General features: G+C 47.4%; 11 protein-coding genes across 11 annotated transcripts; 6 read left to right on the top strand and 5 right to left on the bottom strand.

The window, feature by feature from the left end:
- Positions 1 to 144: 144 nt before the first annotated feature.
- Positions 145 to 873, bottom strand: N7473_007587 (uncharacterized protein; the record flags this gene model as incomplete). The annotated part of the gene is made up of 1 exon (XM_057153527.1): positions 145 to 873. One exon carries the CDS (start codon positions 871 to 873, stop codon positions 145 to 147), a length of 729 nt encoding a protein of 242 aa, XP_057007865.1.
- Positions 874 to 4,643: 3,770 nt separating this feature from the next.
- N7473_007586 (uncharacterized protein) lies at positions 4,644 to 4,967 on the top strand (the record flags this gene model as incomplete). Its single annotated transcript, XM_057153526.1, has 1 exon — positions 4,644 to 4,967. One exon carries the CDS (start codon positions 4,644 to 4,646, stop codon positions 4,965 to 4,967), a length of 324 nt encoding a protein of 107 aa, XP_057007864.1.
- A 3,244-nt stretch (positions 4,968 to 8,211) lies between these two features.
- N7473_007585 (uncharacterized protein) lies at positions 8,212 to 8,957 on the top strand (the record flags this gene model as incomplete). The annotated part of the gene is made up of 2 exons (XM_057153525.1): positions 8,212 to 8,413; positions 8,461 to 8,957. The coding sequence occupies 2 exons, from the start codon at positions 8,212 to 8,214 to the stop codon at positions 8,955 to 8,957; spliced, it is 699 nt and encodes a 232-aa protein (XP_057007863.1).
- An 804-nt stretch (positions 8,958 to 9,761) lies between these two features.
- Positions 9,762 to 11,683, top strand: N7473_007584 (Zn(II)2Cys6 transcription factor; the record flags this gene model as incomplete). Its single annotated transcript, XM_057153524.1, has 2 exons — positions 9,762 to 10,361; positions 10,445 to 11,683. 2 exons carry the CDS (start codon positions 9,762 to 9,764, stop codon positions 11,681 to 11,683), a joined length of 1,839 nt encoding a protein of 612 aa, XP_057007862.1.
- Positions 11,684 to 14,295: 2,612 nt separating this feature from the next.
- On the top strand, positions 14,296 to 14,999 carry N7473_007583 (uncharacterized protein; the record flags this gene model as incomplete). The annotated part of the gene is made up of 2 exons (XM_057153523.1): positions 14,296 to 14,532; positions 14,565 to 14,999. The coding sequence occupies 2 exons, from the start codon at positions 14,296 to 14,298 to the stop codon at positions 14,997 to 14,999; spliced, it is 672 nt and encodes a 223-aa protein (XP_057007861.1).
- Positions 14,986 to 15,666, bottom strand: N7473_007582 (uncharacterized protein; the record flags this gene model as incomplete). Its single annotated transcript, XM_057153522.1, has 3 exons — positions 14,986 to 15,050; positions 15,201 to 15,432; positions 15,499 to 15,666. The coding sequence occupies 3 exons, from the start codon at positions 15,664 to 15,666 to the stop codon at positions 14,986 to 14,988; spliced, it is 465 nt and encodes a 154-aa protein (XP_057007860.1).
- A 1,568-nt stretch (positions 15,667 to 17,234) lies between these two features.
- Positions 17,235 to 17,857, top strand: N7473_007581 (uncharacterized protein; the record flags this gene model as incomplete). The annotated part of the gene is made up of 3 exons (XM_057153521.1): positions 17,235 to 17,261; positions 17,308 to 17,735; positions 17,782 to 17,857. 3 exons carry the CDS (start codon positions 17,235 to 17,237, stop codon positions 17,855 to 17,857), a joined length of 531 nt encoding a protein of 176 aa, XP_057007859.1.
- Positions 17,858 to 18,839: 982 nt separating this feature from the next.
- Positions 18,840 to 19,703, top strand: N7473_007580 (uncharacterized protein; the record flags this gene model as incomplete). Its single annotated transcript, XM_057153520.1, has 1 exon — positions 18,840 to 19,703. The coding sequence occupies one exon, from the start codon at positions 18,840 to 18,842 to the stop codon at positions 19,701 to 19,703; it is 864 nt and encodes a 287-aa protein (XP_057007858.1).
- Positions 19,704 to 20,247: 544 nt separating this feature from the next.
- On the bottom strand, positions 20,248 to 20,823 carry N7473_007579 (uncharacterized protein; the record flags this gene model as incomplete). The annotated part of the gene is made up of 1 exon (XM_057153519.1): positions 20,248 to 20,823. The coding sequence occupies one exon, from the start codon at positions 20,821 to 20,823 to the stop codon at positions 20,248 to 20,250; it is 576 nt and encodes a 191-aa protein (XP_057007857.1).
- An 894-nt stretch (positions 20,824 to 21,717) lies between these two features.
- N7473_007578 (SANT/Myb-like DNA-binding domain-containing protein) lies at positions 21,718 to 23,387 on the bottom strand. The gene is made up of 2 exons (XM_057153518.1): positions 22,822 to 23,387; positions 21,718 to 22,766 (listed from the first exon to the last, which is right to left on the bottom strand). The coding sequence occupies exons 1-2, from the start codon at positions 23,360 to 23,362 to the stop codon at positions 22,003 to 22,005; spliced, it is 1,305 nt and encodes a 434-aa protein (XP_057007856.1). The 5' UTR covers positions 23,363 to 23,387; the 3' UTR covers positions 21,718 to 22,002.
- A 605-nt stretch (positions 23,388 to 23,992) lies between these two features.
- Positions 23,993 to 26,122, bottom strand: N7473_007577 (putative glutamine rich protein; the record flags this gene model as incomplete). Its single annotated transcript, XM_057153517.1, has 2 exons — positions 23,993 to 25,578; positions 25,636 to 26,122. The coding sequence occupies 2 exons, from the start codon at positions 26,120 to 26,122 to the stop codon at positions 23,993 to 23,995; spliced, it is 2,073 nt and encodes a 690-aa protein (XP_057007855.1).
- Positions 26,123 to 26,580: the final 458 nt, after the last annotated feature.

The following is a 26,580-nucleotide window of genomic DNA, read 5'->3' as shown; positions in this document are numbered from 1 at the left end:
GACAGAAGCGGAGAAGGACAGAAAACACGCTATGAAAGAAATGTTGTTTGATGAATAAAAAAATAAAGGTATTCAATTTTGCGAACGACATTATTTTAGCTCAGCAGACGAATCCTGTCGTGTTGGCATCTATATGCGAGCATTTTATAGAAAAATGAAGTCTTCAGCAGTTGATCCAGTCAGCCAGGTTTGCAGATCTTTGAAAGCGTCAAAATCATTCTTTTCGATGGATATTTCCACAGTAGGGTCGTGCCAGTGTTGAGTCCTTTTTGTTTCCGTGCTGCGTAGGGACTCCCCAATGTATCGGCAGCTATCGAAGTCGATGAGAATGAGTGTGCCCTCTTCGTCGAGCATAATGTTGGCAGGATTGATGTCATTATGGACAAGCCCAAGCGAGTGAAGATGTTTGATAGCATCCAGGAGCCCTTGAAGGCCGCTTTTCATACAATCCGTCACTAGTTCGCGGCGGCTTGAAAGAAAGGCGGCCTTGTTAAGGCGTTGAGGATTGACCGCTTCAAGCAAGGTGGACGTATATCGCTTGAAGCATAAGCCAGAGACTCGACCGTGACTTTCATTGTAGCCGTAATAAGTCGCAATGTTCGGATGGGGTTTCTTCCGAAGGATTTCGCAGGCTTCAACTTCGCGAGAGATTCGCTTTTCGAGATTTCCATCGACATATGCGAGAAGATTTGGCGTTTTCACAAACACCGCAGACCAGACTGTTTTAATCTCCGGGCCCCTGTCCTCGGTCGGGATTTGCTTAAGTTCTTGAAGTTCCTCGAGCGTATTCGGAGATTCATGTCGGTTTGACCATTTCCCTGAATATAATACGCCATCCCGCCGGGCAAAGATCTGGACGTAGGAAAATCTCATTTTACCATCAATCCTCTTGAAAGCTTCATTTTTTTGTATAATTTCCATAATATGTGGTGAATACCCACTGGGGAATTGTGATAATAGATGGATTTGGTTGATTTGGTAATAGACAAGAGTTTAGGAAGACGTCGGGCGGTTTTAAATCTCTCCGTTGTAGGTGCACGTGACTTTTCACGTCACTCCGTCCTCGGGATTGATTGGTTCTCGGTGCTGGTTGATGCTTGGATGCAGGAGGCAGTTGCACGAATCAACCAACTACAACTTGGTAAAATCCAAGATCCATGTTTTTTCACTGCGCCACTCTACACCGACAAGCTGTCTAAGGTCGAGTGGCTGGCAGGGGGCGAGATTCATAATCTGGATTTGTGATATGTAATCTTTTTAGTCACGTTATGATGGTATTTGACTCTAGGTGGTCTGAATAGATCTACGTGATACTCATCGTTGGGTTTAGTTGACCCGAGAAAGACCTTCCTACAAAAATGCCCAAGAATATATATAATTCCGGAAGTGCTCAACTAACAAGACGCCCCAAGGTGACAAATATCGGCTACGAGATATGGGCATGTGAATTGACTAATTAGAGCGACAACATCAAAAGTGGGATTGATTCGGATCCCGCAACGAGAAAGATCAAAAGAATGGAATCAGGGGGGTTGAATACCCCTGAGGTGCCCATGAGATAGTCATGAGACTCGGTGTTATAAGTCCAAGCGGCAACAGAAGAAAGCAGTACATGCAAATCACTGACAAGACCGTCCAAAGTCAACCGCAAACTCAGGTGCCCTGTGCATCATGCCACCACGGATCTTGATATGATCTGTCGAAGACTATTCTGATACGCTTTTCATCACCTTGAACCCCTCCCCACTTCTCCCTCATACTGGCAAAAACTGTCATCCGTCATCTTGGGCCCTATTTGGGTGGCTTGTATGCAATTGAGTCTTCGCAATCTGATTGCATGCAATCCCATGATTTCTTGGGTGTACCATCAGACACCGAGGACCAGTGGCAGGAGTTTGTAATTTCAGACGGCTGCTGAACCGTCATCTGTGCAATAAGTGAGCCTTAACCAATAACTAGCTAAGCAGTGGGGACTGGTTTACCTTGCAGGTGCTTTAGAGTAAATCTTCACAGCTCGTATGAGAAGCGGGCAGGTTTTAGCAGGAGAAAAGGTGACTGAGACCGACCCTTTCGTGTCCGTGTGCTGCCGGATTGAGAAGGGGTAGTGAATCAAAGTGAACCCAAAGAGAGCACTGCGAACCGGTTTATATATGTGTAGATGACCAATGTCAGGGCAGGTCTAAGAAAGAGTTTCAGGAATCTTCTATTCACTTCATTTTTCTTTTCTTTTCTCCCCAAAGAAGAATATTCCATAACTTTGAGCTCTCTGAACCCCGCTAGGCTTGCGTTTGAGCCTGTCTTTGGGGCCACTCATCCTACCTTCCCGATGTCTGTCCAGTGATAAAATCAAGTTTCCATATGATTGGATGAGAGACTTATCCTGAATCCATCCCCGCCAACCACGGCCTGTAGGAAAGGTCTAGGGCGAGGCTGATACGACGCGCCACTCGAGTCAATCAGAGCTGTATTGGAATAATGTGATGCCCCATCGGAGTGTTCTCATTTCTGCCCTGTAAGAATGCAGACGATCCCAAAAATAGTATCAGCGCAGTCGAGGGGTACTAGGTGATGGATACACCAAGTTAGGCTGGCACTTTTGCTTTGTCCTATCAGTTACCCGCAGTCGCATTTACCATTCATTAGAGGTGAAAGGCTACATGTGAATTATTGGATGAGGATGCGAATCCATCCTTGCTATTCCTAGACCATATCGTCCAATGGTTCCACCCAATGCCGCGCAAGTAAAACATGGGGATATGTGTGTCTGGGCACGTATATCCCATCCTTGCTGCATTAGTGCCTTGGCAAATCACATCTTTCCATAAGTGGTAAGCTCAAAGGAGCCCGTCACATGAGCGTCGTAACTTCTACCTCCTAAGTGACGGAGCTCGTCTCTCTTTTCATTTATGTGCCTACCATCCTCGAGATGCGGCTCCAAGTAAGTGAGCATATTCAAAAAAAAGGCATCCGCTGATCAGGAACAGATAGAGCGAGCGGTACGGGCAACCCTATCGCATCTAGAGATACTACTTCTTGACGCCGGTGATATTGTCTGTTCCTCCAATATGAATTAGTGTTCCATAACTGACCTGGCAAGGAAACTGCAAATACGGTGAGGTGTATTCTCGCGTCACCCGCTCAAATTGCAGCGCTCCATCAGACATTCGCATCAAATCTAAGGCGTCCAAGAAGAGACGATGCAGCTTCCTCCGACCGTCAAGTATGGTTCCAAAGCTTTTCGACACAGCAGGGACACAGGTTAGAGGAGGACCAGGTTAATAAACTTACAGCCATTACAAAAAACTGGGCATTTCCGGAAGAAAGGGTCAACACTCTCTTATCGTGTGCGTTGCTCTGGTATAGTTGTCCAGCACTCTTCTGGAATGGCAATCCGCCCAACGGAGACATTTTTCGACGATGTTTCGAGGACTTGGAACGGATAAGAGAGATCGATCCACTACGCAGGAAAATCCTATTAGTGATATTATCAGAGCGTGTGCAGCAAGAACAGAAACAAATGCGCACCGACGGCAAAAGGCAGAGATCAAGGTCTAAGCTCGTGGAAGCCGATACAAGGCAAGTCTGTCGCAAGAGGGTGCTTCTTCCCACATCCCTACGTTCCATCATGCGCAAGACCTGGCCAGATATCGATGTCGCAAAACAGAAGAGAGTTAAAAAGATGATATCGCTGTATTCTCGCTTTGGGTGGAAATGGCAGCAGATAAGCCCAGTGGAAATGATTCTTTCTCTACCTGACTCGGCTGCAAAAAGGTGCATTAATCAACCTGCCGCCCTTTGTTCTTGGCCTGTTGCTAATATTGGTAGTTTTGAGAGGCATTCGTGGAGCTCAGTAGAACTGGAAGCAGTTAACGAGTTCATGAAGACGCTACCCCAATTCCGTATCCGATCACATCTAGAGAGAGCTATGAGGTCTCTAACATCTTACTACCATAACATACCGCAAAAGGGTAATCGATTACCCGTAATCGAGGATACCACTTCTTTCTCAGCACTTGAGTCTGCATTTCCACCGAACTGTCAGTCCAATTGCATCCTCTCGCCACAAATACTGCTAAAGAAATCCGTTCACAGGCTGCAGTCAAACTTCGTCTCTTGCGTCATCTGCTTCAGATTTCTTTGACATCGGAGGTAGATCAAATCACTCCCCAAACGGATTGGACCGAGACGCAAGACTACAGCCGTCCAATCGAAACCGAAGTCAGCTCTCTCCAGGTGACGAACAAACAACTCCGGCTTTTTCAACCACGACCGCAGCCTCATGCATCCAAGATGAAGAGCAGCTACAACATCCTCACGAGGGTTCACCGATTTATGCCACCACTTTATCCGACATACCCGCCCCTTCAGAAAGTCGATTGTGCTCTGACCCGAGACCGTCCTCTTGCATGTTACATCGCGCGAGTAACCCAGCTGCCTCGGAAGTAAGGCCGGAAACAAGGACTATATCCGAAACTCCACTGCACAGCTCTCTTCTATATCTGCCAGTTCCGCGCCCGGAAGACTCGTCTTACAATGGTTCTGACCCTACAGCGTTGCACCCGCAGTTTGGTAGCCGACATGACCAATTTTCCAGAGGAAGTCAATCACATGATCTCCACAGCTTCAACGATACGAGCTTCGCAATGGACCGTATATTGCAAGAAGCTTCTGCTTTCGTACACACACCACAATGCAATGATACGAGCGTCGCAATGCAGTGGTTTGCATCGGAAGTGGAAGGCATGGGCGGAATAAGAACCATTTGCGGTAATGCTTCTGCTGTCCAATCCAGTACGCGGGAAGCAGATATCTGGGGGCCAAATGACACCAGTGCCGCCCTCCTCGGGATCATTCCACAGGATGAGACCAACTCAATGTCCTCGTACTTCAATGATACAAGTATTGCAATGTCGGCATTCGCCCCCCAAATTTCGCACGAAGGCCATCTTCCTCCGGCCAACGGTTAGGGATTAGTGGTCAACTGCTGGGTACACTCCCGAATAGGTCTTTCTGGGGGGACATAAACTGGAAAGACGGAAACAGGTGGACTATAAATACACTTATTACAAATGCACGACTATCCTCGGATAAATCCTCGTTCACAGCACAATGTTATCGATTATCAACGCCACCAATCTGCCGCGCTCAGGAATGTTTAGGGTGCATTCTTGCAGAATATGATAGTAATTTCCCATAGTGACCTCCATCCCATTTATTTGCACATTTCCTTGAATTGAGATCGGTATCATTATGGTGAAGGTTTCCGCAATCCTTGGTTGACCAGGAAAGTACACCACTCCTCCCTTCCTGCTTCTTGATATCTTCCGAGGTGGGGTAGAATAAGAGGCCTACAGTCCCTAATTAGACAAATCTAATGCAATCACGTAGCATTCTCTTTACCTTCTCTGGATATTCTTCCATAGCCGAATTCATGGCCTTATAACAAAGCTCAGTAGGTAGGAACCCTGATGCCCTCCCAATTGTCGGTTCAGACACACCGTCGGCAAGACGGTAGGCTTGCTCCCAAGCCAACTTCGCGCTCTTTTCAACATTTTCGGATGCGACAGCAACGACCGGCGCAGGGGGAGGTTGGTTCGTCGTCATCATCCCATGGAGGGGAAGGACGGGGGAAAGCTGGTGGTATAATTCGACTTGGAAGTAAGCTGCTTGCTTTCTTGATGCCTAGATCTCTGACTATAACAAAACTATTGTTACAGTCAGTAAGGAGACCGACTCTCCAACGTCGCTCGTCGTGTCTGACGGAGGGGCTATCGCGGGGCTTGTCGAAGTCTCCATCAAGCCTTTGGTGCCCAACTGCAAGTCAAGCCCCGCCCGACACAAGCGAAGTCATGTGATATTAGTCATCGACTATAACGCTCCACTGGTTAAGTTACCTACTCAATATGCCCGTCATGAGCTAATTTGATGATCCAACTAGTTATTACATGTGCAACAGTAAGATATGCATTGCCCGGTTCTTCCATAAAAATAAAATTAGATTATAAGGACATGATTTGATTCCTATATTGTCGTCGAGAGCGAAAAAAGATAATTTCCACGTGGTCTACATCAGTAAAGATTCAGGGATGGGATATGTATGCCTGGGCACACATATCCCATTGAAGTTGGAATGCATCGCCCCTAAGTAATCAACATGCATCTCTCTCTCAGTTATCTATATTTAGCAACGAAAAGAGAATTGTCTGTAATCAGATCCTAGCTCGGAGAGAAAATGTGATATTATAAGTTGTGTCCTAACTTCCCTGGAGTTTTTTGCAATCAATTCTGGTCAGCACCATTTCATTCTCGTCTGAATTCAAAGTCCAATTAATCCCAGGTCGCTAAAAATTGGCTATTCCAATCGTACAGGACCCAGTAAAGGAAACAATATTTGGAGGATTGAACTTTGTAAGGAAATGCCAGGTGATTCGGGGTGGATTTGCGGAAGCGCTGACAATACAGACCAATGGCCCAGGAACAGAGAACAATCGCAGAATTAGAGACGGAACGTCTCGAGGACATCGCTGAGTTCGAGAGCGTAATCATCGATTGGTGTAAGTATTCGCATACTCCTCCTCGAGCATCTCCTATGTAGATAAGGTGACCTGCTCCTGAGGTTTCACCGGGTATTTTTTGTAGGACGCATTCTTATTGCCATCTTAAACTTCCCCATAGTCAAAGAAAACTGGCAGAGACTGTTCCGAACGGTTTTTTCAACTAGTTCACAATATGGGCACTCGCTGAATTCAGGACGTTGCTGAATATCAGCTCCATTGTATCCTCGCATAATTCCAAAACAAATCGTGTAAAGCCCCCCATGGGTTCTTTCCCTACTACCTCGCTCCGATAAATACTTCCAAAATGAGCCCGGTCATTATTACCCCCTTTAACACGCCATTCTCCATCCGGTTGGGACGAGATGAAAGCGACAAATAGAAACGCTCACACGTGCTGAGATTGTGAAAAATAAATTAACAAACCCAATGATCGTCCCGGACTCAAAGAATTCTTCAGCATCATCAAATTTTCTGCGGCCCCTGAGTAGAGGGATTCCTCGTTCTACTTCTCTATTAGTCCACGGTAGTATCAACTGTCTGAAATACACCTTTCGGATGTGCTGGTATATGCTAAGCGCGTTTTTCTTCAGAGAATATAAGCCAGACTGCTTCCTCATAATCGGCTCGATTTTCGATGAGTGATGGACCTTCCAGAATTATTTTCTCCCCCAATTTTACTTGAGCTCCAACCAAGTATATTCACCAGGCCACGTATAAGTGAATTGCAAATCCAGCGCGAGCCAATTGGCTATCCCAATCTCACAGGACCTAGTGAAGGAATTAATCTTTGGAGAATTGGACCTTGTAAGTAATGTATGGTAATTCAATGTGGATTTATGGAAGCGCTGACCAATGCAGACCAATGGCTCAGCCGCAGAGAACAGTCTTGAGCGTGGACGTTCTCAGCGAAATCGATGAATTCAAGATATATGATCATGTAGTCCCAATCTGGGATCCCCGAACCGTCCTCATCAGGTTCTATGTCAAATACAGCAGTGGCACAGAAGGCTACGTGTATGGCGGTCCTTTTATTCATGGAAAAGCGTCATCAGAACCCCACCTGCTGAGACTTCACACCAAGATTTGGCGTGCAAAAAATCTTCTAGGAGACGAAGAGTGGCACAATTTACGGCGGAAATACGGCATTGAAAGAGACGAATATTTGGTTCTAAGGCGTGATATTAATCTAAGTTAGATATTGTGTAGATATCGTGCTCGGATGCAATTGAATGAAGCTAAGAGGTAGTAGCCAGTAAGAGTATGTGCAGTGTAGGAGGGATCATGTCCCAGTGAGTAGTAGCCCTATGAGGCACAACCATTGTGAAAACAATGAGATATTTGGATTCCTCTTTCGTAAGAGATCGACGTAATAGCAATTGTCAGCCAAGGCTGAATAGTGGAGAGGATTTTAGGAAGATGCAACAGATATTCTTGATTTTCTTCAATTTATGGAATTCAACACCAGGAGTTGCGGCCACTGACCAAGCAAAACCCAGCTCGAATATGAAACTCGAGCGAGAAAATCTTCCAAGCTTAGGATTGGATTGAAGAGCTCGAGTGACTCGAATATTTAACCAGCCGGTCCCCTATTACGCCAGCTTTTGGGCTTAATCTACTGTATCACTCAAATCATTCGCCACGGTGCTAAACAGCCATGAACATCCAAAGCTTACTTCACCCCTCTCATCCAGCTGCACCGTCTCCAACACAGCGGCTATCACCGACTGAAAAGATATTGATTCCATACGAAATCGACTGCAAATCTGGTTCCTCAAGTGAAGCCAAGCGACGCCAGGCTAATGCCATAGCGTCGCGACAATTCCGAAAGAATAGGCGCGAGGGAATACCTCTCCAAGGTATGCATATCATTTTAGTTATTACTTGCTTCTGCTGATAGTCTTAGTGGGTGAATTGAGTGTGCGTGTATTCAGGCTGCAGGAAGACCAAAATAAATATGTCGTTTATCCCCAAAACCATGTCCTTTCGCAATGCCAAGCCCTTTTTGGTTCAGAGAAATCTGGATTTGCACCCGAGCAGGTTTTCATCGTGATTCACAAGATATCAACCGCTATTGTCATCCGCTCAGAAGAGCTTGACTTTCTCTTACGCATCATGCAGACAAGACTTTGCTCATTTGGCGTCTTTGATACTGATGAGGGCCGCTTTATCCGGCTCGCTATTGCATTTTCCCGAAATATCTCACTCTTAGGAGTTCAACAACCCTATTCAAGCGTGAAAGATGGAGGCCGTTTAGTGGACCTTGAGAGTGTTGTTCCTGGCACTTGGGAGATTAAAGTTCGCTTTCCGGGTCCGGAAGTTGTATGCGTGCGAGGCAGTGTGACTGAGCTTACGCAGAGTATTCGCTACGAAGAGCCTCACTCACCTCCAGAGCTGAACTAGTAGCGAACTGAGAACTTTGCGAATTACGCCCCCATGGGGATGGATTATCTCAAATTATGCTAAGGCTTATTGAATGTGGAGAGTCCATATGGCCAAGGGTGTCAAAACAGATGTATATCAACAATCAGCGAGTGCACTATGATTCCTGTCCCGTCCGACAGTGTTAGGCTTATGAAATCCGAAAAGTAAAATCACTTTGTGGGAAATGAACTCCTTACAGTAAATCCCTCGCTGTAAATATATATAACAATCGACATCGAGAACGCGAGGGAGCCGAAAAAGGTTGGTGACGCTACGGGTGGGCGCGCCTTGCCGCATTAGCCCACGTTCATCCACGATTGATTGGTAAGGGGGCTAAGTTCTAGAGGCATCGTGTGGCTCCGGGAGGAGGAGGGGTTGGGTGGTGTGTGGTAGTGCGTTTTAGTCTTTTCCTAGTGGTTTTCCCGGATTTTTTTCGCCCAAGCGATTGAACGGCTGGCAAGCACGGTACCTAATCCAGTGAAGCCTGGCCAATGAACTATAAAGTCTTCATCGACCAACTGCCGCAGCAGTGGATTTGGTTTTAGTTTTCACTGTCTCTGATCCATGCAAGAACCGCGGAGAGATAAACTTATTAAAGCTATAAGACCACCGGGCTCATCGTTAATTTATATTGATAGTGTTAGTGCAATCACTCCTCTGGTAGCTGCCGATGTTCCATGGTCTGTGAGTGCATTGGAGTTCCCTAAAGGCACGCCAGTTCTGTCAACACCTATACTTCGATTCCTTCAACCTTTCATGAGTTCCTCAATCTGTTCGACAGAGATGAGACGTCGCCCCATCAATTGTCAACCATGCCGAGTTAGAAAGATACGCTGCTCCCGAGACGGTCGTCCTTGTCAGGCATGCAAACACCGTGGCCTCGGTGCAGAAGACTGCATTTATCTTGCACAGCCACGGCTTGCACCAAAACAATCACCCTCTCCCAGTCATGTCTTTCAGATGAAGCTCCTCTCTCGCATCCAAGATTTGGAGACCCAACTCCAGGAACAGGCAGACTCCCACGCAAGCTCCGTTCTTAACAGTGCCATATTCCCTCCAATAGCACCTGAATCCTCCGCAGCCTCGTCTTTTCTTATTCCTGAAAGAAACTTTCTTTCAACGCGAAACAGTGCCGGAGCACTGCATACGGCACAATCTGGCTATGTACGCTATATTTCGCTGACCGCGTGGGAGTCGATCGTTGCGAACAGTCCTGCCACAGAGCATTTGCAAAGCTTCATTCTGGATATTGATGTCGAGGATGATCCACCACTTTCCTTGATATGGAACGGAGAAGCCCCGCGCTCGGAGCTCCTGGGCCTACTCCCTCCGGTGTTGTACTGCGATACTCTCAAAGACCTATACTTCCGGGTAATCTCACCAGTAAGTCCCCTCAACAGCCGCCTATATTCGTTCTCCATAAAAGCTGGATTGGAAGGTTTCTCCATCATACTGATCAATCTTAGACGTTTCATATTCTTCATGAGATGACCTTCAATGCCGAATATCAGCTGTTTTCATCTGACCACCAGACCGCGTCACCGTCTTGGCTAGCTTTACTCTTTGCTATACTAGCAACATCCCTCAGCGCTATGGATGATGCCGACACTCTTCTCTCTGATCTGGGCCGCGAAAGCACTGTGAGCCGTAATAAAAAGGTGCTTTTTGCACGTTACCGTTCCGCCGCCCTTCGGTGTCTCGCTATGGACCGAATAATGACCCGTCACACCGTCAACTCCCTTCAAGCGCTAGTTCTCATCAATTTCGCCTGCTTACATCGCGGCCTCTTCTGCTCGGCACTAACTGGGCTCACTTATCATGTTGCTATTTCTATGGGCTGTCACATCCATCCAGAGAGGTTTCTCCTCAGCCCTATCGAATGTGAAGAGCGCCGCCGCGTTTGGGCTGGGCTTATGATAGTCAAAACCGTCCAGAACAATTTGTTTGGTATCTTAACTCCACAAAACTGCACGAAGGACATGATTTTGCCAGCTGATATGGACGATGCCGACCTGTTCACGACCACAAGTATCCCTCTGTCCTCTGATGGATTTTTCTCGCCCTGCAACGCCCCCCTGACTCAGATGACCTATCTTTTCCTCGCCTGCCATCTAAACCGTATGTCTGATCGTATCTGCGAGTTTGTATTCTCCAGCATGCGCTCGAGGTACTGTCTCGCTACCCTTGAGGCCGAACTTGAAGCTGTCCGTGATCACTGCGATGCCCGCTACACCCAAGAATACCTCCCCGTTCACCACCACGCCAATAAAAAAACCCTTCAAGCCCAGATTCAACAACAACTTCTACTATTACATCGACCAACTCTCATTCGCTTTCTATGTGGCGAAAAAAACCCAGAGACATACGCAGCCCGTGAGAAGTGCATCGCTTCAGCGAACACAGCTCTTTCCATCTTCTTCGACCTTGTTGGGGATCCCCAGTTCATCCCACATATGTGGTGGACCAGTGGATTAGGCAGTTTCTACGCTTTTCATGCCCTTATTGTCTTATCTGTTCTATTGCACCACTCAGATAGTGCGTCAGAGTTCGACAGAACCAAGGAAGTTGTCATTAAAGGGCGTGGAATTTTCGCAACACTCTCGGTGCGCAGCATTTTCTGCAGCAAGGCTGTTCCTATTTTGACAAGAATAATGTTCGTGTTCACATTTTCTTGTTCTTGTTTTTTTCCCCTAACTTCAATGTAGCGACGTTGCATCCATACCCTATACCCCACTGCAATATCCGGAACAGCAGTACCCACAATCCCCTCAATTCCAACCGCAGACCCCGCCACAAACCCACAGAGAAACTTCTATAGGACACCAAACGCCTTCTATCTCGACAACAAACCGCTGTGTACTTAGTCTGCAGTCCCAGTTGTCCATGCCGACAGCCATCTCCGCAAGCAATGGTCTCAGCACGCACTCAAACTTTGAGCCTCAGCTATCACCAAAGAATTCCTACTGCAATATAAGCCAAATGCAAACGACTTGGGCGACCTCATAGAGAGGGATTTATTGGTGAGTGTCATCTGTCTTACTCTTCCCAACATATACTCACCATATCAGAAAGGAGTAATTCTATACGCGTAGTGGTAGTTCCACCTTGAACCCACCGAGGAAATTCTGCCGGGCCCTTGATGGGCACAATAGTCCTGATACGAGTATAGATTCAGATTCGGAACAGACTGATAGATTCTTTGACCATATTGTATTTTTATCACAACTATTTCTATTACAGACCATACTCTCTGGGTTCGCCTAAACACTTTGCCGTGTGACGCAGCTTCCTACTGATGCAGGGGCTATCAAGTTGACAATAATCCGTCAGTAAACGGGTCCGGTCAGGCCCTGGGATGATCACCAAACAATGTTGCATCATGCTATATCTGCTAACGTGGTAGATATGAGTGATGTTCAAATACCCCATTCCACTGCGGTATGCCCAATGTGTCTGAAATGGCGAGTAGAGTATCCTATTCTGAGAACAGAAAAGATCTTCCAACCGGTAGAACTTGAGTAGATTACCCGGGTGAGATGTGGCGTCTCCTGCCCCGTAGGAGCTGATAGTATGAAATTTTCAAATGGTTCAATTTTCCTTCCATCTGTTAGCTATAAAGTCTCGATGTCATAACCCAGTGTGCTACTGACGGCATATTTTTTTGTTTATTTCGTCGGTTTTGTCATTTCTCTTCAACTCTGCCATCCACCATGCCTAGAGAGACTCCCGTCACAAACGCCAGCAAGAGCAGTCTTACAAATGAAAACCTAAAATCCATCCCAGTAACAAAATCGTACAGCATCCACCGGTTTTTTTTTACACCCCTAAGCCTCGCCCCCTATCACGCCGCTGCAATGCATGACAGGGCCGATCATTCCAAAAGTCTCACTCAGCAAGTTAACGCGATTGATGATATTCTAAAGAATAAGTCATAGGTTTGATCCCGATACGACTTTAGTAAAAATAAAGCATTGACTAATTGTTCTGACCAGGAATTGATGGATGTATCGGAACCGGGTGCTAGGACTGTGAAGAGGAAACTAGAGTGCTGCATGTTATGAGCTGAATATTTAAATAAACCAAAGATCCTTAGAAGCTACTAATTATCACATTTCTTTAGTATTTACCAGGTGACTTTCGTCTTCTCCCTAGAATATACGACTGCGAACCACTAGTCTCAGTCCATACGAATTATATAGCAGCAATTTCCCTCCCCGTGTTTCCTATTCTGCGCACCGGCAAATTGACAACGACCTTGAATTATGAATGGTATATTGGCCTCTCGAGATGCCCCATTCTCCAACACCGAGCAACAGAGCATTGGGGATCCAGCAATTGCGGATTGGGAAACTGAGGAGGAGGAAGGCATCGACCCGAAGTCTGATCCTGAAGTTATTACAACACTTTTTGAACGTAAAGCGCCCGATTCGCCATCACACCCAAAGTCACTCCTCACTTTGTCGCTTTTACAATCCAAAGAAAAAGGCCAAACGTTCGACAACTCTCCATCTGTAGTTCGTCGAACTATGATTGCAGAAGAAGACAAATATTCCTGTGAAGGAAGTATCCGGCAGGATATGCTTCAGGAGCGGAAACAAAATACCAATCTATATTTTCAAGGAGGCAAGAATTGGCCCCGAGAGCTGCATAATTACTCCGATCTCAAGGCGACAAGACTTGAACTCCCTGCAAATAGCCAAGGTAGTAAGTTCAACTGAAACCACTTAGAGACTGTTGATTGACAATTGCTAGATAGGGAAAAATATAAGCCGATAGAAGAAGGAAAAGGAATTGTCTACGTTGGAAGTTGTAATGATAGCAAAAACCAGTGTACTATTTCAATGTGCGTGAAGGGCCCGAAAGGCAGCGTGGAATGTCCGTATATTGTTCAAGAATTTCTATAAGATTGTTATTACCAGCTGTGCCTTCGACGCAGCTTCCTATTGGTGCAGGGGCAGTTAAGTTGCCGGTAAACCATGAACTCTGTAACGGGGTCCAGTCAAAACCTAGAACAATCCCCTAGTGCTGTCTTAGGATATACCGACAAGGACCTTGCTTGGCTCGGTTGGGCTATTTCATCAGGCTGAATTGAAGTATGGTTCAGTGAGAGCATATTTTCTAGATATGCTCTCCAGACAATGCCTTTTACGGAAGCGAATTTTGTCAATAATACAGGTCAGCTATAGATGAGTTGGCTGGATTAACAATCACGATTGGGTATAAGAAGCTCCGCATCTCTTCCCCTCTCCTAGGCCTTCCAATACGTGACTTTGCTTAATCAAGCTAGACTACTTGGGCAAAGTACAGTACCGCAAATATGACAACAGCGCAGGGCGGACCTCCAACATGCGAGGAATACCAGCGGTCGCGAGCAATGGAGATCACCGGCTATGTCGTGTTTTCGGCTTCTTCTTCTTTCTCCCTTAGCAATGCCATCACCGAAGTGAAACAGTCTCTGAATTCGAATCCAAGAATAGAACGAGGCCCACTTCTGTATGGGAGGGGAAATCTGGAAGCCTGTGAACGGTTTTTGCGTTGCGGGGCTGAAGATACGGTAGGTCCGCTGATCTGGCATTTTGAACAAAGCTGACCAAGCCGAAGTTCTCGGAGAAAATTAAAGAGGCCATTGGTAATGTCGGCATTTTGTTTCCTCCGAGACCTCTTCGTCAAGGACCTGTTGTCGTTCTCTCCAGAGAAAGCCATTGCTGGGGCTCCGGACTTGCGCATCCATCTCGTGATGGCGTCTCTGTTTTTCGCGACCTTTCAAACGATGGTAATACTAGAGTGTCGTTCAAGCTCTACCCCTCTTCCCACGATTTATCCAAAGAGGAACTAGCAGCGCTAGGGACACAGCCGGTGGTGCGGAAACTGCTGCCAAATAATATTCTCTTCGTGAAAGGTTCAGTCAGGATGGAGATAGAGATGCCTGCAAGAGGCTCTTTCGTCTGGCAGGGGAACTGTGGTGAGCCGATGGGCTCTGACATGCTCGGCCCTGAGGTTTTTCCGTTCATGAGGATATAGCGCCCGGACCGGGAAGGCCTGCATCAGAGGCTTCGGACGTGAGAGCTAGTACTGGGCGCGTTAGTCATGAGAAGCACAATAAAGCAGAGATTGCCCACCAATGCATATATACCGCTTGATACCTTAGCCTTAAGGCCAAGAGGCTTTGGATGATATTGGCATAGTTGGTTCTTAGAAGCTGTATGGTTTTGGCTTCCTCACTAAGAGGTAAACGTCGGAAACTGGGCAGGACTATAGCCAACAGAAGCGCAATGCCCGCACCGAGTTCCTTCTCAAACCTTCGTATTTTCCTGCCTTGCCGCAGATTACTCGAGGCATTGTGATCCTTCGACCGCCCTTCGTTGCGGAGAAAAGTCGGTATTGACCAGACACCGCGGACATGACTACCGGGGAGGGCTAGCTCTAGCCCTTGCGACTGAAGCCATGCCTCTTCCTGAGAAGTCAGGTTCGTCCATTCAAATATGGATTGCAGTCGTAGTATCCATAAGCGTGAGCTCACCCCGTGAGAAATCAAATCCACTGCACTGGGGTCGTCACAGTCCAGCTTGCTCTGCAAGATGACTGGAGTGAGGTCGATTTCGAGAAATCTTAGATATCGCTCTAGTTGAGTCGAGAGGTCATGAAATAGACTCTCTGCTGTGATAAGAGGATTCTGACGAGCAGGCATTATTGATATGTGAAATGGAAGGTCGAACCCCTTATGTGGCCCAAGACAACGTGTCGCTGACTCAGAAACTGGGAAGTTGCCCAAAAGAGTATAGAATAGAATGCGTTCCCAATGACCTTATTTCAGGCATAGCAGATAAATGCCCCTGAACTTATGCTCTTGTGGGAGAGTGTGACTATATAAGCCGGGTTTCTATCCATCTCCTGAATCCATCTCTCAAGATTCACGTTCAACCATTGTCCCATCGACCATGACCAACGCTTTTGTGATCGGGTCAACAGCAGTTTCTAATCTGTTGGGGCTACTTTCCGCCTGCATCGGGCGCTCAGAGGTACGCTCAAACTCAAACTCCTTCTAGCAGGACAAAACTAAAATTTAAATCTAAGACTCCCAACGAGGACCTCGATCCGCCTCTCGCAGCGCATGCAAAAGATATGGAACTTTGTCCTGACCGCTCCTTCAGCCGGGAAACAACTTTGTACCGTCACCCAAATGATGGGATGTCCGCTCGGAAAGACACAAAAGAGACAGGCTACGTCGATGAAGATCATATGCGGGTAAACAAAGTGTTGGTAATTCACTATCCGAATAACGGGATAAGAACGGCAGAACTCTGTGTCGAGATAGAGTGTCATGGGAAAAGGAAGAAAAAGTGGGTTAAAGCTCAGGACATTGAAAGAGTCACTGGAAGTTTCGACGCGATTACAGCATTCAAGCCTTCTTTCTGTTAGTGGCATTGTTATACCATACACTCCCTGCAAAACCAGATCTTGAAACGAGCGATAAAAAAACAGGTTTGAGAAACCAGTATGGTAGAAGCACGTTATTGATTTGGTAGGGTCGAGGATACCGGAATGTAGTGACAAATAACGCACGGCGTCAGGGCTTGTGGCCGTGGCTATTTCTTACTGTAGGGTATGCATTTTGAGCTAAGCTCCTTTGAGAAATGGCTATTCGTATGTCAAGGATCAGTCCCAAGCCGCTACATTACCGCTAATGCAGCTGACGATCAGGCGTCACACCAAACTTCATCTATTTGGTCTAGCCGTTGGGCCAGGCGGATGGTATCTTAAGAGCATGAGAGGATCTGAAGGTCAAGGGATTTGGAATAATCTAGGTGGGCACTGGAGGGGTTATTTGGTCACCTTCCTGAGATACACATCTGTCTTCGGAAGCAATCAATTCTGGCCTGACCGTGCTCACGTTCACATTGGAAATATGGTAGAAGCATGTTACTGATTCGGTCAGACCCAGAGAACTAATGTAAGAGGTCGGGACGTGTGGTCAATACAATTTCATGCTGTAGGGTATGCATTTTGAGCTATGCCACTTCGGGAACTGGCAAACCATAACCCGAGCTCTCAATTAAATGGCGCCCCCTTCCCCCTTGTGATGATATTTCGTGGATACAACATCAGTTTGATAGCAATAACTTTCGTCCTCGCAAGTCCAAGACGTTATCAATCGCAAAAAAAGTCCAGAAGCTTCGGATCGGCTGACAAAGGAGCATTGCGTGGACATCGCTGCCACGTATTTCGTGTCATTGAGCAGATATCATTCCAGGCCAAATGTCCATTGCACCAAGATCTCGTACAGTGAGTGAAAGCCTCTTGAATTGTAACTACGTTCTAATATAGCAAGGCTGCTCCTCTACCTGATGAGACTCTACAGCTGCCTGCAATGATAGCTGTCAAAGCGTTGTTGTATCTGAGGGACGATCTTCGAACTCTTGCTATCCATAGCCAGAATCCTCTCAGTCAAGATGCTAGATTGATTATCGACAAGTGCCAGGAGTTACAGAGCAGGCTGCAGCAGCCACCGAGCTGCACCGAGCTGGAACATTACGCTCTTGATCTCTACACCATGCTTGTGGACAGTTATTCGAGGGAAATCGTGCTAAGTCTCAGTTATGCCACTCGTCTTAAGCTATCCCTTATAGTTTGGCATTTTGATGCCTCGTCTCGCGAACCTTCCCCAGAGCTCCTCGCATTCCTCCGGAGCCCGAACGATAAGAAGGTGTTGGAAACAATTCATGTCAGGTATCAGGATCAAATTCGTCAACAGGTCCTGTATGATGATTTTATTTTCTCTTTCGACTTTTTGCTATCATCGCAGCTGCCCCGAAAGCATCCGGATAGTCAACCAGAATTCGGGGATAGCCAACACCAGCTCCAGCCTCCGCGAAGTCTAGTGAATCGGAGGTTTCGATCGGACCCATTTCTACGACAGGGCCAGTTCATTACGCCAGTTTATCCGAGCTCATCATCGTCTCAACACCTACAACCTTTTACGACATACACAAATAACCCTAATAATTGTGGTCGATCGTATTCTGTCGATCACCATGGGCAGAGCCTTTGCGTTCCAGTTGGCGGGCAAGACGGGCACCACGCCACATCCCTTCCACAGCCACAACCAAGCAGTCTACCGACGGAATCGCATATGTCTATACGTAGCCCAAGAGGAAATGCCGCGAGACAAAGTGATCCATCTACAGGAGCCTTGCAGCACCGTCCTTTTCCTTATCACATTACTTCATATCAGGAATCAGGCAAAAGTGGAATCCGGCCAAAGCCACCCCCTCCGCTTCCACATTGGGGCGTCAAAAAGTCTGACACGACGCGAAAGGAGAAGAACTTGATATGACCAGTGCTAGGAATCCGAAAATGGCCGCCAAGTGCAACTTTTTGCCTCGCCCCTCGTCGGCTTCATGATCGATTGTTATAGATGTGAAGTTGAACGGATGAGAGCGTGTTTCACGATCTGCAGTAGTTGCATCATGCGAATTGGAGATAAGGAGGGAGCGTTTCGTTCGCTTTCTTTGAGTATGGAACGGTTGGAAAGCAGAGCTCAACAAACTCACTGGGCGCAGAGAATACGTCGATGTTCCATCATCCAGAATAGCAACATAGTTTTGTGGGATGTTTATTGGATCAGATCGGTGAGCAGGGTAGTCATTTGCGCATTAGACCCCTGCTTTGTGCATCGAACATGGGGACGATTGGCTGGCAGGCCTCGCCTGAATGTGATCCTGCTGGAGGTTTGGCAGCCTGAGATTGGGGTCTGTCCACCTCGGAAAAAGCCTTGAATCATGTGTCATAGGTTTACCTCGACAATAAAAGAGCTGTTCTTCCCTTGCTTTCTTCCCCATCTCTATTTTCTCGGTAACTATCATGCTACATTCTACCATTAATCAACAAGGCCAAGTAGAATTCAGTTGGAAGGTCATCGGCAACGAACTCCTGCATCCACTTTGCACCAGAGAATCCCCATTCGATGATGCGGCAACCTCTCGAAGTCTGCATCCCAACCCTGGTGCAGATTCTTCCCAGTCCTATGTCGATAAGGCTTCCTCAATTATCAATTTCGACAGCCTCCTTTATATGCCGTGCCAGACTCTCCCATGTGGAGCTCAGAACCAGGCTTCCTCTCCGTCGGCGACTTTCCTTGAGATCACTGATCCCCACACGAATGACGGTAGTAAGGCATGCCTCCCTAGTATCAGTGAGCTTGATCGCCAATTCCGACAATTTGTTCGCGGCATCCGAAAGGATCACGATTTCCCTTACATTCACCAACGTCTGCTTTATTTTTCCTCCAAGGAAGCAAAGCGCCGAAATGGTCACGTCAACGAAAGTTACCGGACATATAGCCAATTCTGGCTAGCGAAGAAAAACCGTGCATCCGTTCGTATGGTTATTTGTTCCGTACCCCAGGGGACTTACACTTGGGGTGCGGCTTTGATCAAGTCACAAGATGGGAGAGAAGCCAATCTTCTTATATACGAGTGCGATTTCGTCCGTTGGACACAGACTTCTCGGAAGGAAAACAAACTACCTCTCTCCAACCAGCAAGCCTTTTGGAAGCAGGCGCAAAAGAATGGGGCCACCGCCTTATGGTATCACGAATATCAGCCCAAACATGGCGTCAGATCCGTTATGAAAGCTGTTGCGTGGATCAGAAGAATGATCACGTTTGGAGATGAACGCTTAGCTGACAACGACCAACGTCTCAAACGATTTAAACGGCTGGTGTAGGCCAGAGTCCAAGCATAGGCTACCTACGAGAATTCGATGGTTGAGTTCCTCTTTTGCAGGGTGTTTGTGTAACTTAGCTAGGTAGATATCTTCACCCCCAATTGACTAATAACGAGGCTTATATACGGACGAAGCAAAGAAAGAACGAAACCCAAGGGGACATAAGTGGTAAAATGAAAATGCTCGTCGTAGTAAAGGAACGGTGGGAGGAGCAGGGTACAAAGCAAAGATAGTAAGTCAAACTGTAGAAATACGTAGAAAGTGGCCCTAGAAACCAAGAGACAAGACAGGCTAGTACAAAGAAGGTACTCAAAGACGCCGTGCTGCATCCATCAGCCCCGAAACAACGGACATTCACTGTCTATCAGCAAAGATGTTCAGAGGTCCTTGTAGACCGAGATCGATGATTCATATCCGCAATATGGACCAGCTCAACAGAGGAATCAGACTTTAAGTTGAGAATGTCACTCATCGAGCACCTTTTTCGAGACAGGATTATCAAAAGAGCGAGCCATTTAGCATAGTGAGCAAACCACGTTACAGATCAATGAGGCTCTTCAAAGTCGCCAGGGGGAACATTCGCCCACTCGCTGGGATAATGGAGTTCTTTGCACATGTCTGCCAGTGTAGACCTGTGTCTACCTTTCCGCTCTTCTGGTGCGTAAATAAACAACCTCCACGTTCGAACAAAGCGGTCCCGCATAATCTGGCCCACCTCTATTTGCCGGTTGCTGCTACAATTTATCGTCATCAAGCGACCGTTTATCTTATCAATCTTGTCCATGGCCTCTCTTGCTGCCGGGGACGGTGCGTTAAATTTGTTGTAGTTGTAAAGAGCAGCCGTTGGATCTTTTTCTATCTCCAAATAGAGCGTTCGAAGGTACTGTGTCGCTTCTTCATGAGCCTCGTGATGATATGGAAGTAGCTCTGTACCTCTCTGGCCTTCTGGGTCATCTGTCTCGTGGCCTTCTCGACGCTTCGCGGTCTCGTGCGCCTTGCGAAGTGCTGATGCCGAGGGGTCATCGGCAGACGGAAATTCAGAGGGATACGGACGAGTAGCGCCTCCGTTAGCATTTGCTGCCGGGAGAGTCGCTGCGACATTGCCAAGAGAAGACACCATTTGGCCCGTAGATGCTGATTCCATATAGTTATTGGCGGGCGAGAATCCAAACAGAGTCGGATAAGTAGAGCTTGTTGCTGGAGTGGCTGCGATATTGCCAAAGGGCGAAACTGTTTGGCACGTAGATACTGTTTCCGGATGGTTATTGGCGGGCGGGGGCCCGAATAGATTGGGATGAAGATAAGCAGAGCTTCCGTCAACCTTTGTCGCTGCAAGAGTCGCTGCTATATTGCCAAAGGGAGAAACAGGTGGGCACGTAGATGCCGATGACGAAGAATAATCGGCAGGCGGGGGAACAAATGGACTGGGATAAGGATAAGTAGAGCATCCGTTACCGTTCGTGTGTGCGGGCTTGCCGAAGGGAGAGACTGGCGGGAATAAAGATGCCGACTCTGGAGAGTTATACGTATATAAACTCCCGCAGAGAGGGCAAAGAGAACTGCTCCTGGACTGCGCCACTGAGTAGTCATCCAAGCGTGTAGCAAAGGGGTAAGACATCTCTGACGGTGTACCAAATGGCGTAAAACGTATGATGGGCCGGATATGTGGATTGCTTTAGGCGGCGTTTGAAAAAGAAGAGGACGATCAATGGAGTTTATATTTCAACACAGCCCTTATCTGTTGATCTTACATTTCTTGAAAAACTTCGGCAAAGTCGGGAATTTAAAGGTTTGGTGGTCCACGATTTCCGAAAAAGACCACGGTTTCTCCGGACAGATATTCTGTGCCGAGGGAAAAGACCATGATTTGCCACACACTACAGGCTTCCGAGATTGACCACGAATTCTCCAAGCGAATCGTGGGCATACAGCATCACCATGCTTCCCTAGACACCCAGAACGGTCCAAGGAAGAATACATTTAATGAGGGTAGTGAAAAAAGACATTTTCTTTTCGCTCGGAAGGCCCGGGAGAATGAAGTTATGAATTAGTTATCTTGAATATGAGTTAGTTGCAAATTGTGTAAATGCGAGGGACCAGCGTGTGAGACCAATCAACCAACCATCCACCAAATCCTGTAGTCGCTAAAGCAAGCCGTCATTCCTGTATAAGGTACACGCCTAATTCCACACTTTACAGATCCGGATTTCAAATCCTGTGGATTTTTAAAATACAGCGTATTGATTTTCCTCCATTCAAAAATGAGCGCGCCCTTGGTCATCGAGATGTTCTTTGATATTCAATTCAATATCAAGCCAAAGGACCCTGGTGGTTGATGATTTGGTTGTCGAAATTCTGCAGAATTCTCATTTGGGCTGAATTGCCCCATCGGAGGAAGACTGGGCCCAACATAAGAACTGACTGGAAGACCCTCCTCAGGCGACCTTGTCGCTTCTTGCATTTGGTAGCCGTGCTCAGAGGTCTCTAGAGAAATATCCTCGCCAACACGAGCTCTTGTTGGGGCGGACTCGGTGGATGTAGTCTGTTCAGTTGAATCTGATGGAAAACGAACTCTCAACACCAACGGATCACGCCGTTTTGGCCGTCCAGGCTTTTTCCTTGACTGGCGTCCAACGGAGAGACCTAGACAGCGAGCTTGACCACGGATAGATGAGATGCTTCTTCCTTTATGAAATATCTCCTCATATTCCTGTGCTATTCGGGACCAACTCAGATGCCCCCGCGTTTTTAAAAAAGTGCGTAACTGTCTTTTTTCCGAAGGGCTCCATCCGGACACTACCCTTACTGGTGGTGTGTGACTATTCTCTCCAGATATGCTCAGCCTCGGAATACTATTGCTTGTCTCTCCGTCCAAACTAGGTTCAAGGCTTGGTTCTGCCGCGGTTCTAGTTTCAGTGTGAATTGCGAGATCTGTGTTTGTATCCACATCACCCATATTGGTTTCCATGGGTGGCTCTGAGGATTGTAGCCTTGGAGAATCTCGTTCACAGTGAGGATCTTGCTCCTGCATAGTTTTGAGAATTGTCTGAACCCTTCCATTCACTAGTAGTCGTTAACATATGTAGGTTGTCTCGCGGGGGCTGTGTATCTCCCTCACTTTCTGAGATGTCTTCTTCCAAGTTTGTCAAGTCTTGAATCAACTGAGCTCTGGCCTCTCGCTCTGTTTGCATATCGCCGGGCTCGGGTGGTGCCTCTAGCAACTTTCGAAGCACGTCGGATGAAAGTGCATCACAATCAGATTTGCTCATTTCCATGGCGATACCTCGAAAAAAACAGCGGTACCTGTGCTCATCGCATAACTCAAATTGATCTTTCGAGATTGATTCCTGGATTAAATCAACCCAACTAGGATGAACCCCACAATGGATATTGTCGATGGCCAAATTCACGACCTGTGGTCGAGAGCTGCTGAACAAACCATTTATCCTGTCTTCGATCCTGCTACTAAAAAGAGGCATGTGGAGATGCTTTGCGACACTCCCCTTTTGACCAAGTATTTCCATGTACGACTTTAACAGCTTCAGAATCGGCTGCAAATCATCACGCAATGACTCAATCCGCTGCAGCGGACGGGGTACTTGATGGCCGAAAAAGTCGACAGGCAGGAAAGGTTTAATCCTTGCGGAATATTGGGACATATTTGCGGGAGCGTGGGACAAAGCCAAATGCAAGTTAGAGAAGAGAGGGAGCAAATAGCGCACAATTTAAACCGATGGATAAGAGATAGAGACCCCCTGAGCAAGTAGGGAACAAGCTGATTGGATGGTAGTACCCAGGGCTAGCTATTCCGGATTTTGTTGACCCTCCAAATTCCAGAGTAACATACAGTACTTTACTGTTTGCCCCACTTGTCGACTAGTTAGTTAGTTAGCTCTGGGTGCTGACGCACATTCCGAGCACGAATGGGGCGGTAGATCCTGGCGGATCACCGCCTTATTGGGTTAGCGAATTTGGACTGAGGCAAATTGATTGGGCGTACCAGCTAAGCTGGCTTAGAACAATAAGTGATTGGAGGGCTTGAAGGCGCCGTTGGTGATTCGGACAACTCCGGTAGTGATCACAACTGGGTGGGGGCGGAAATATTATCCAGTAACACCGGACTGGAGATCGGTTAGGTTACTTCTGAAAGTCATTTGTAGAAGTGTTATTAACTATCTATTTGCTAACTAGTGGAAATACATTCTGGTTGTAGCAAAGTCATACGGTCAAAAGAGTTATACGGTCAAGAGCACTGCCGGCTCTTCTTTCCAGACGCCAATTCTGACAGCTCATAGTTCCTCTTCCGGCTGTGGCATTTGAGTTGCCATAGCGGGAACCTGTTTCGCAAAATTAAACAAAGGCTGAGGAGGAGCTGCGAAAGTCTCCGGATGATGAGGGTATGTAGGCTGGAAGCCTAAATGGGGATAGTGCACCTGCTGGGCCTGAAGTGCCTGCTGGGCCTGAAGTGCCTGCTGGGCCTGAAGTGCCTGCTGGGCCTGAAGTGCCTGCTGGGCCTGAAGTGCCTGCTGGGCCTGAACTGCCTGCTGGGCCTGAACTGCCTGCTGGGCCTGAACTGCCTGCTGGGCCTGAACTGCCTGCTGGGCCTGAACTGCCTGCTGGGCCTGAACTGCCTGCTGGGCCTGAAGTGCGAATGGATGTAATGGCCACTGGGATTGGGGAAGAGTCGCCGGCTGTTGAAACGGAAGCCCTTGTGTCCCATTCAAAGCAGGAGGAAGTTGCTGAGTCATGGGTTGGAACCAAGGATAGCCTATATTGTTCGCACCAGGAAGCGCCAAGGGTGCTGTCGGTTTGGTATCAGGGCAAATGACATAAAGCGCCTCCTTCAAAGAAAGGTCGGGATCGCTAATCATGCTCTCGGCAATTAGTCTCTCCGCCTCGCGAGGGGCGAGAATCTTTCTGAGAGCAGCCCGAGAAAGGCCGGCCTCTTGCAGCAGACCATTGACTCCTTGGTGCCAAAAACCAACAACGATGAATGGAAGGGCTTTCTTTGTGGAGTCCCATTCGCCGACGGCCACCCAATCGAGGCCATATTGACCACCCGCTCTGACTTTGTTGCGGAGGTTCGCGATTTCTTCATCTTTTTGAATCGTACAAGGAACCCCACTCATTTTGGCTCCGTCTAATGCTGGTTTTCCCCCAGCGGCGGCGCTTGACCTAAGACACAATCTACCCTGGGCATCCTCCACCACGAAGCGGGCACTGTATAATCCAAGATTTTGAATCATACGGATTTTCTCACCGCTCGATGTATAGCCTGGGTTGACAGAGCGCGTCGTCTTCCTAGGCGCAATAGCGATAGTACGTGTTTTGCCACCCGCAGAATTCCAAAGTTGAATGCTGTTTCCTGACGTATCTCCACTAGGATGAGGCTGCAAATTGGCAGAGGATGTTTGGGTGTCAAATGCCGCCCATTCGGTTGGATAGTCAAACTTCCGGCACCAGTCACGTACTGCCGTGATTTGTGAAGCCTTCAGTTCAGGTTGCAGAAACATGGGCCTCCACAATCCAAACAAGTCAACGTATCGGATGGTCCCGAGCTCGGAGTCCTTATTCTGCTTTTGGTTTTCTGCATTGATTCCGGCGTTTATGTTATTAAGGTGTTTGACAGCGGCATCAGTATCTGTATCCAGCTCGCCCACATTGTAGGGATTCAGCCTTGGGTTCTTTGCTAAAGCAAAGTAGAGAACCTTGAGATGTGGGGTTGCTAGGTGATGTAAATGTTTATGGCCGGAAGATAGCTCTCCTTCAACGTGTTGTTCCGGGTGGTTTGTATCATTCCCGTGATAGAAATTGGTATGTCTGTCGGCTTCACCTGGCATCAATTTCCCGGACTTTTCGCGCCATGCTAACAGCTCTAGATTATTGTTAATGAATTGTCCCTTTTCTGTGCGAGGTTAGACGGGGCACATACTTTGGAAAGCTACCTTTGCCTGATCCTTTTCATCCTTATCTTGGTATTTGTCGGGATGGATAAGGGCCTGCAGAATTTTGAAGTCGATGGGGAACGGAAGCGAACGTTCAAATGTTTTTTGAAAATGCTCCCCCTCGGGGGCGTTCAAGATTGCCCTGATGAGAGCTAATCTCTCATTATGACCCAGACTGTTAGGATCATCATCATCATCATCATCATCATCATCATCCTTGCCATCCATGTCGGAGTCTTTTAGCTCTGATTGCCCATGAGATTGGGGCTCAGGAGCGGCAGAAGTCTGGGCAAGAGACTGCATGACCTGGGCCGTGGCTGCACTTTGAGATGGGGCGGCAGTCTGGGTAGGAGGATCCTGTGCGATCAGAGCCGTTGCTGGATCCTGATGCGGGGAGGGAGTCTGTGTAGGAGGAGCCTGTGCGACCAGAGCCGTTGCTGGATCCTGACGCGGAGCGGGAGTCTGGGCAGGCATATTTGCAAACGAGTTTGTTCTCTTCATTCACCCTCTTCTTTTTGTTGTTGTATCAGTCTTTTTCTTTTTCTGTTGTCCCAAGGACTACGTTTCGTGATTCAAGCTTCGAAGATTTGCAAGAAGCAGTCGATAATTCCGAGCAAGTTGGGTAAAGTGACAAGAGTAGGTAATGCAAGAATAACCAATAGAGTCTGTGTTCTCTCAGATGAGATTTGAATTCACTTAAATAATGTACCCGCGAGTTCAATTTGACCACGGTTTTTCCGATGATCACAGTTTTCCTGATGACCATAGTTTCCTGATGACTACAATTTTCCTGATGGCCACAGTTTCCCCAACTATGACCTACCAGATTTTCCTCCCTTAAGACGATGGGGTTCAGACGCTATTTTGATCCCAATCTTTGGACCACGGAACCGTGGTTACGTACTAGTTCAACTCTTTTGCACGAAAAGTTT

The sequence above is a fragment of the Penicillium subrubescens genome (genome assembly GCF_028828155.1).
Source record: "Penicillium subrubescens strain IBT 31985 chromosome Unknown utg000005l_segment0_segment0, whole genome shotgun sequence".
In the NCBI taxonomy this organism is placed as follows: Eukaryota; Fungi; Ascomycota; class Eurotiomycetes; order Eurotiales; family Aspergillaceae; genus Penicillium; species Penicillium subrubescens.
This window is presented reverse-complemented; position numbering and strand designations above follow the sequence as displayed.

Bases quoted from the DNA above. Each gene is read 5' to 3' on its own strand.
- N7473_007578 (XM_057153518.1), bottom strand. From the start codon at position 23,362: ATGTCCCAATATTCCGCAAGGATTAAACCTTTCCTGCCTGTCGACTTT. The intron at 22,767-22,821 runs GTGAGGGAGATA...AACGACTACTAG, and splicing joins GGAAGAAGACATCTCAGAAA to TGAATGGAAGGGTTCAGACA.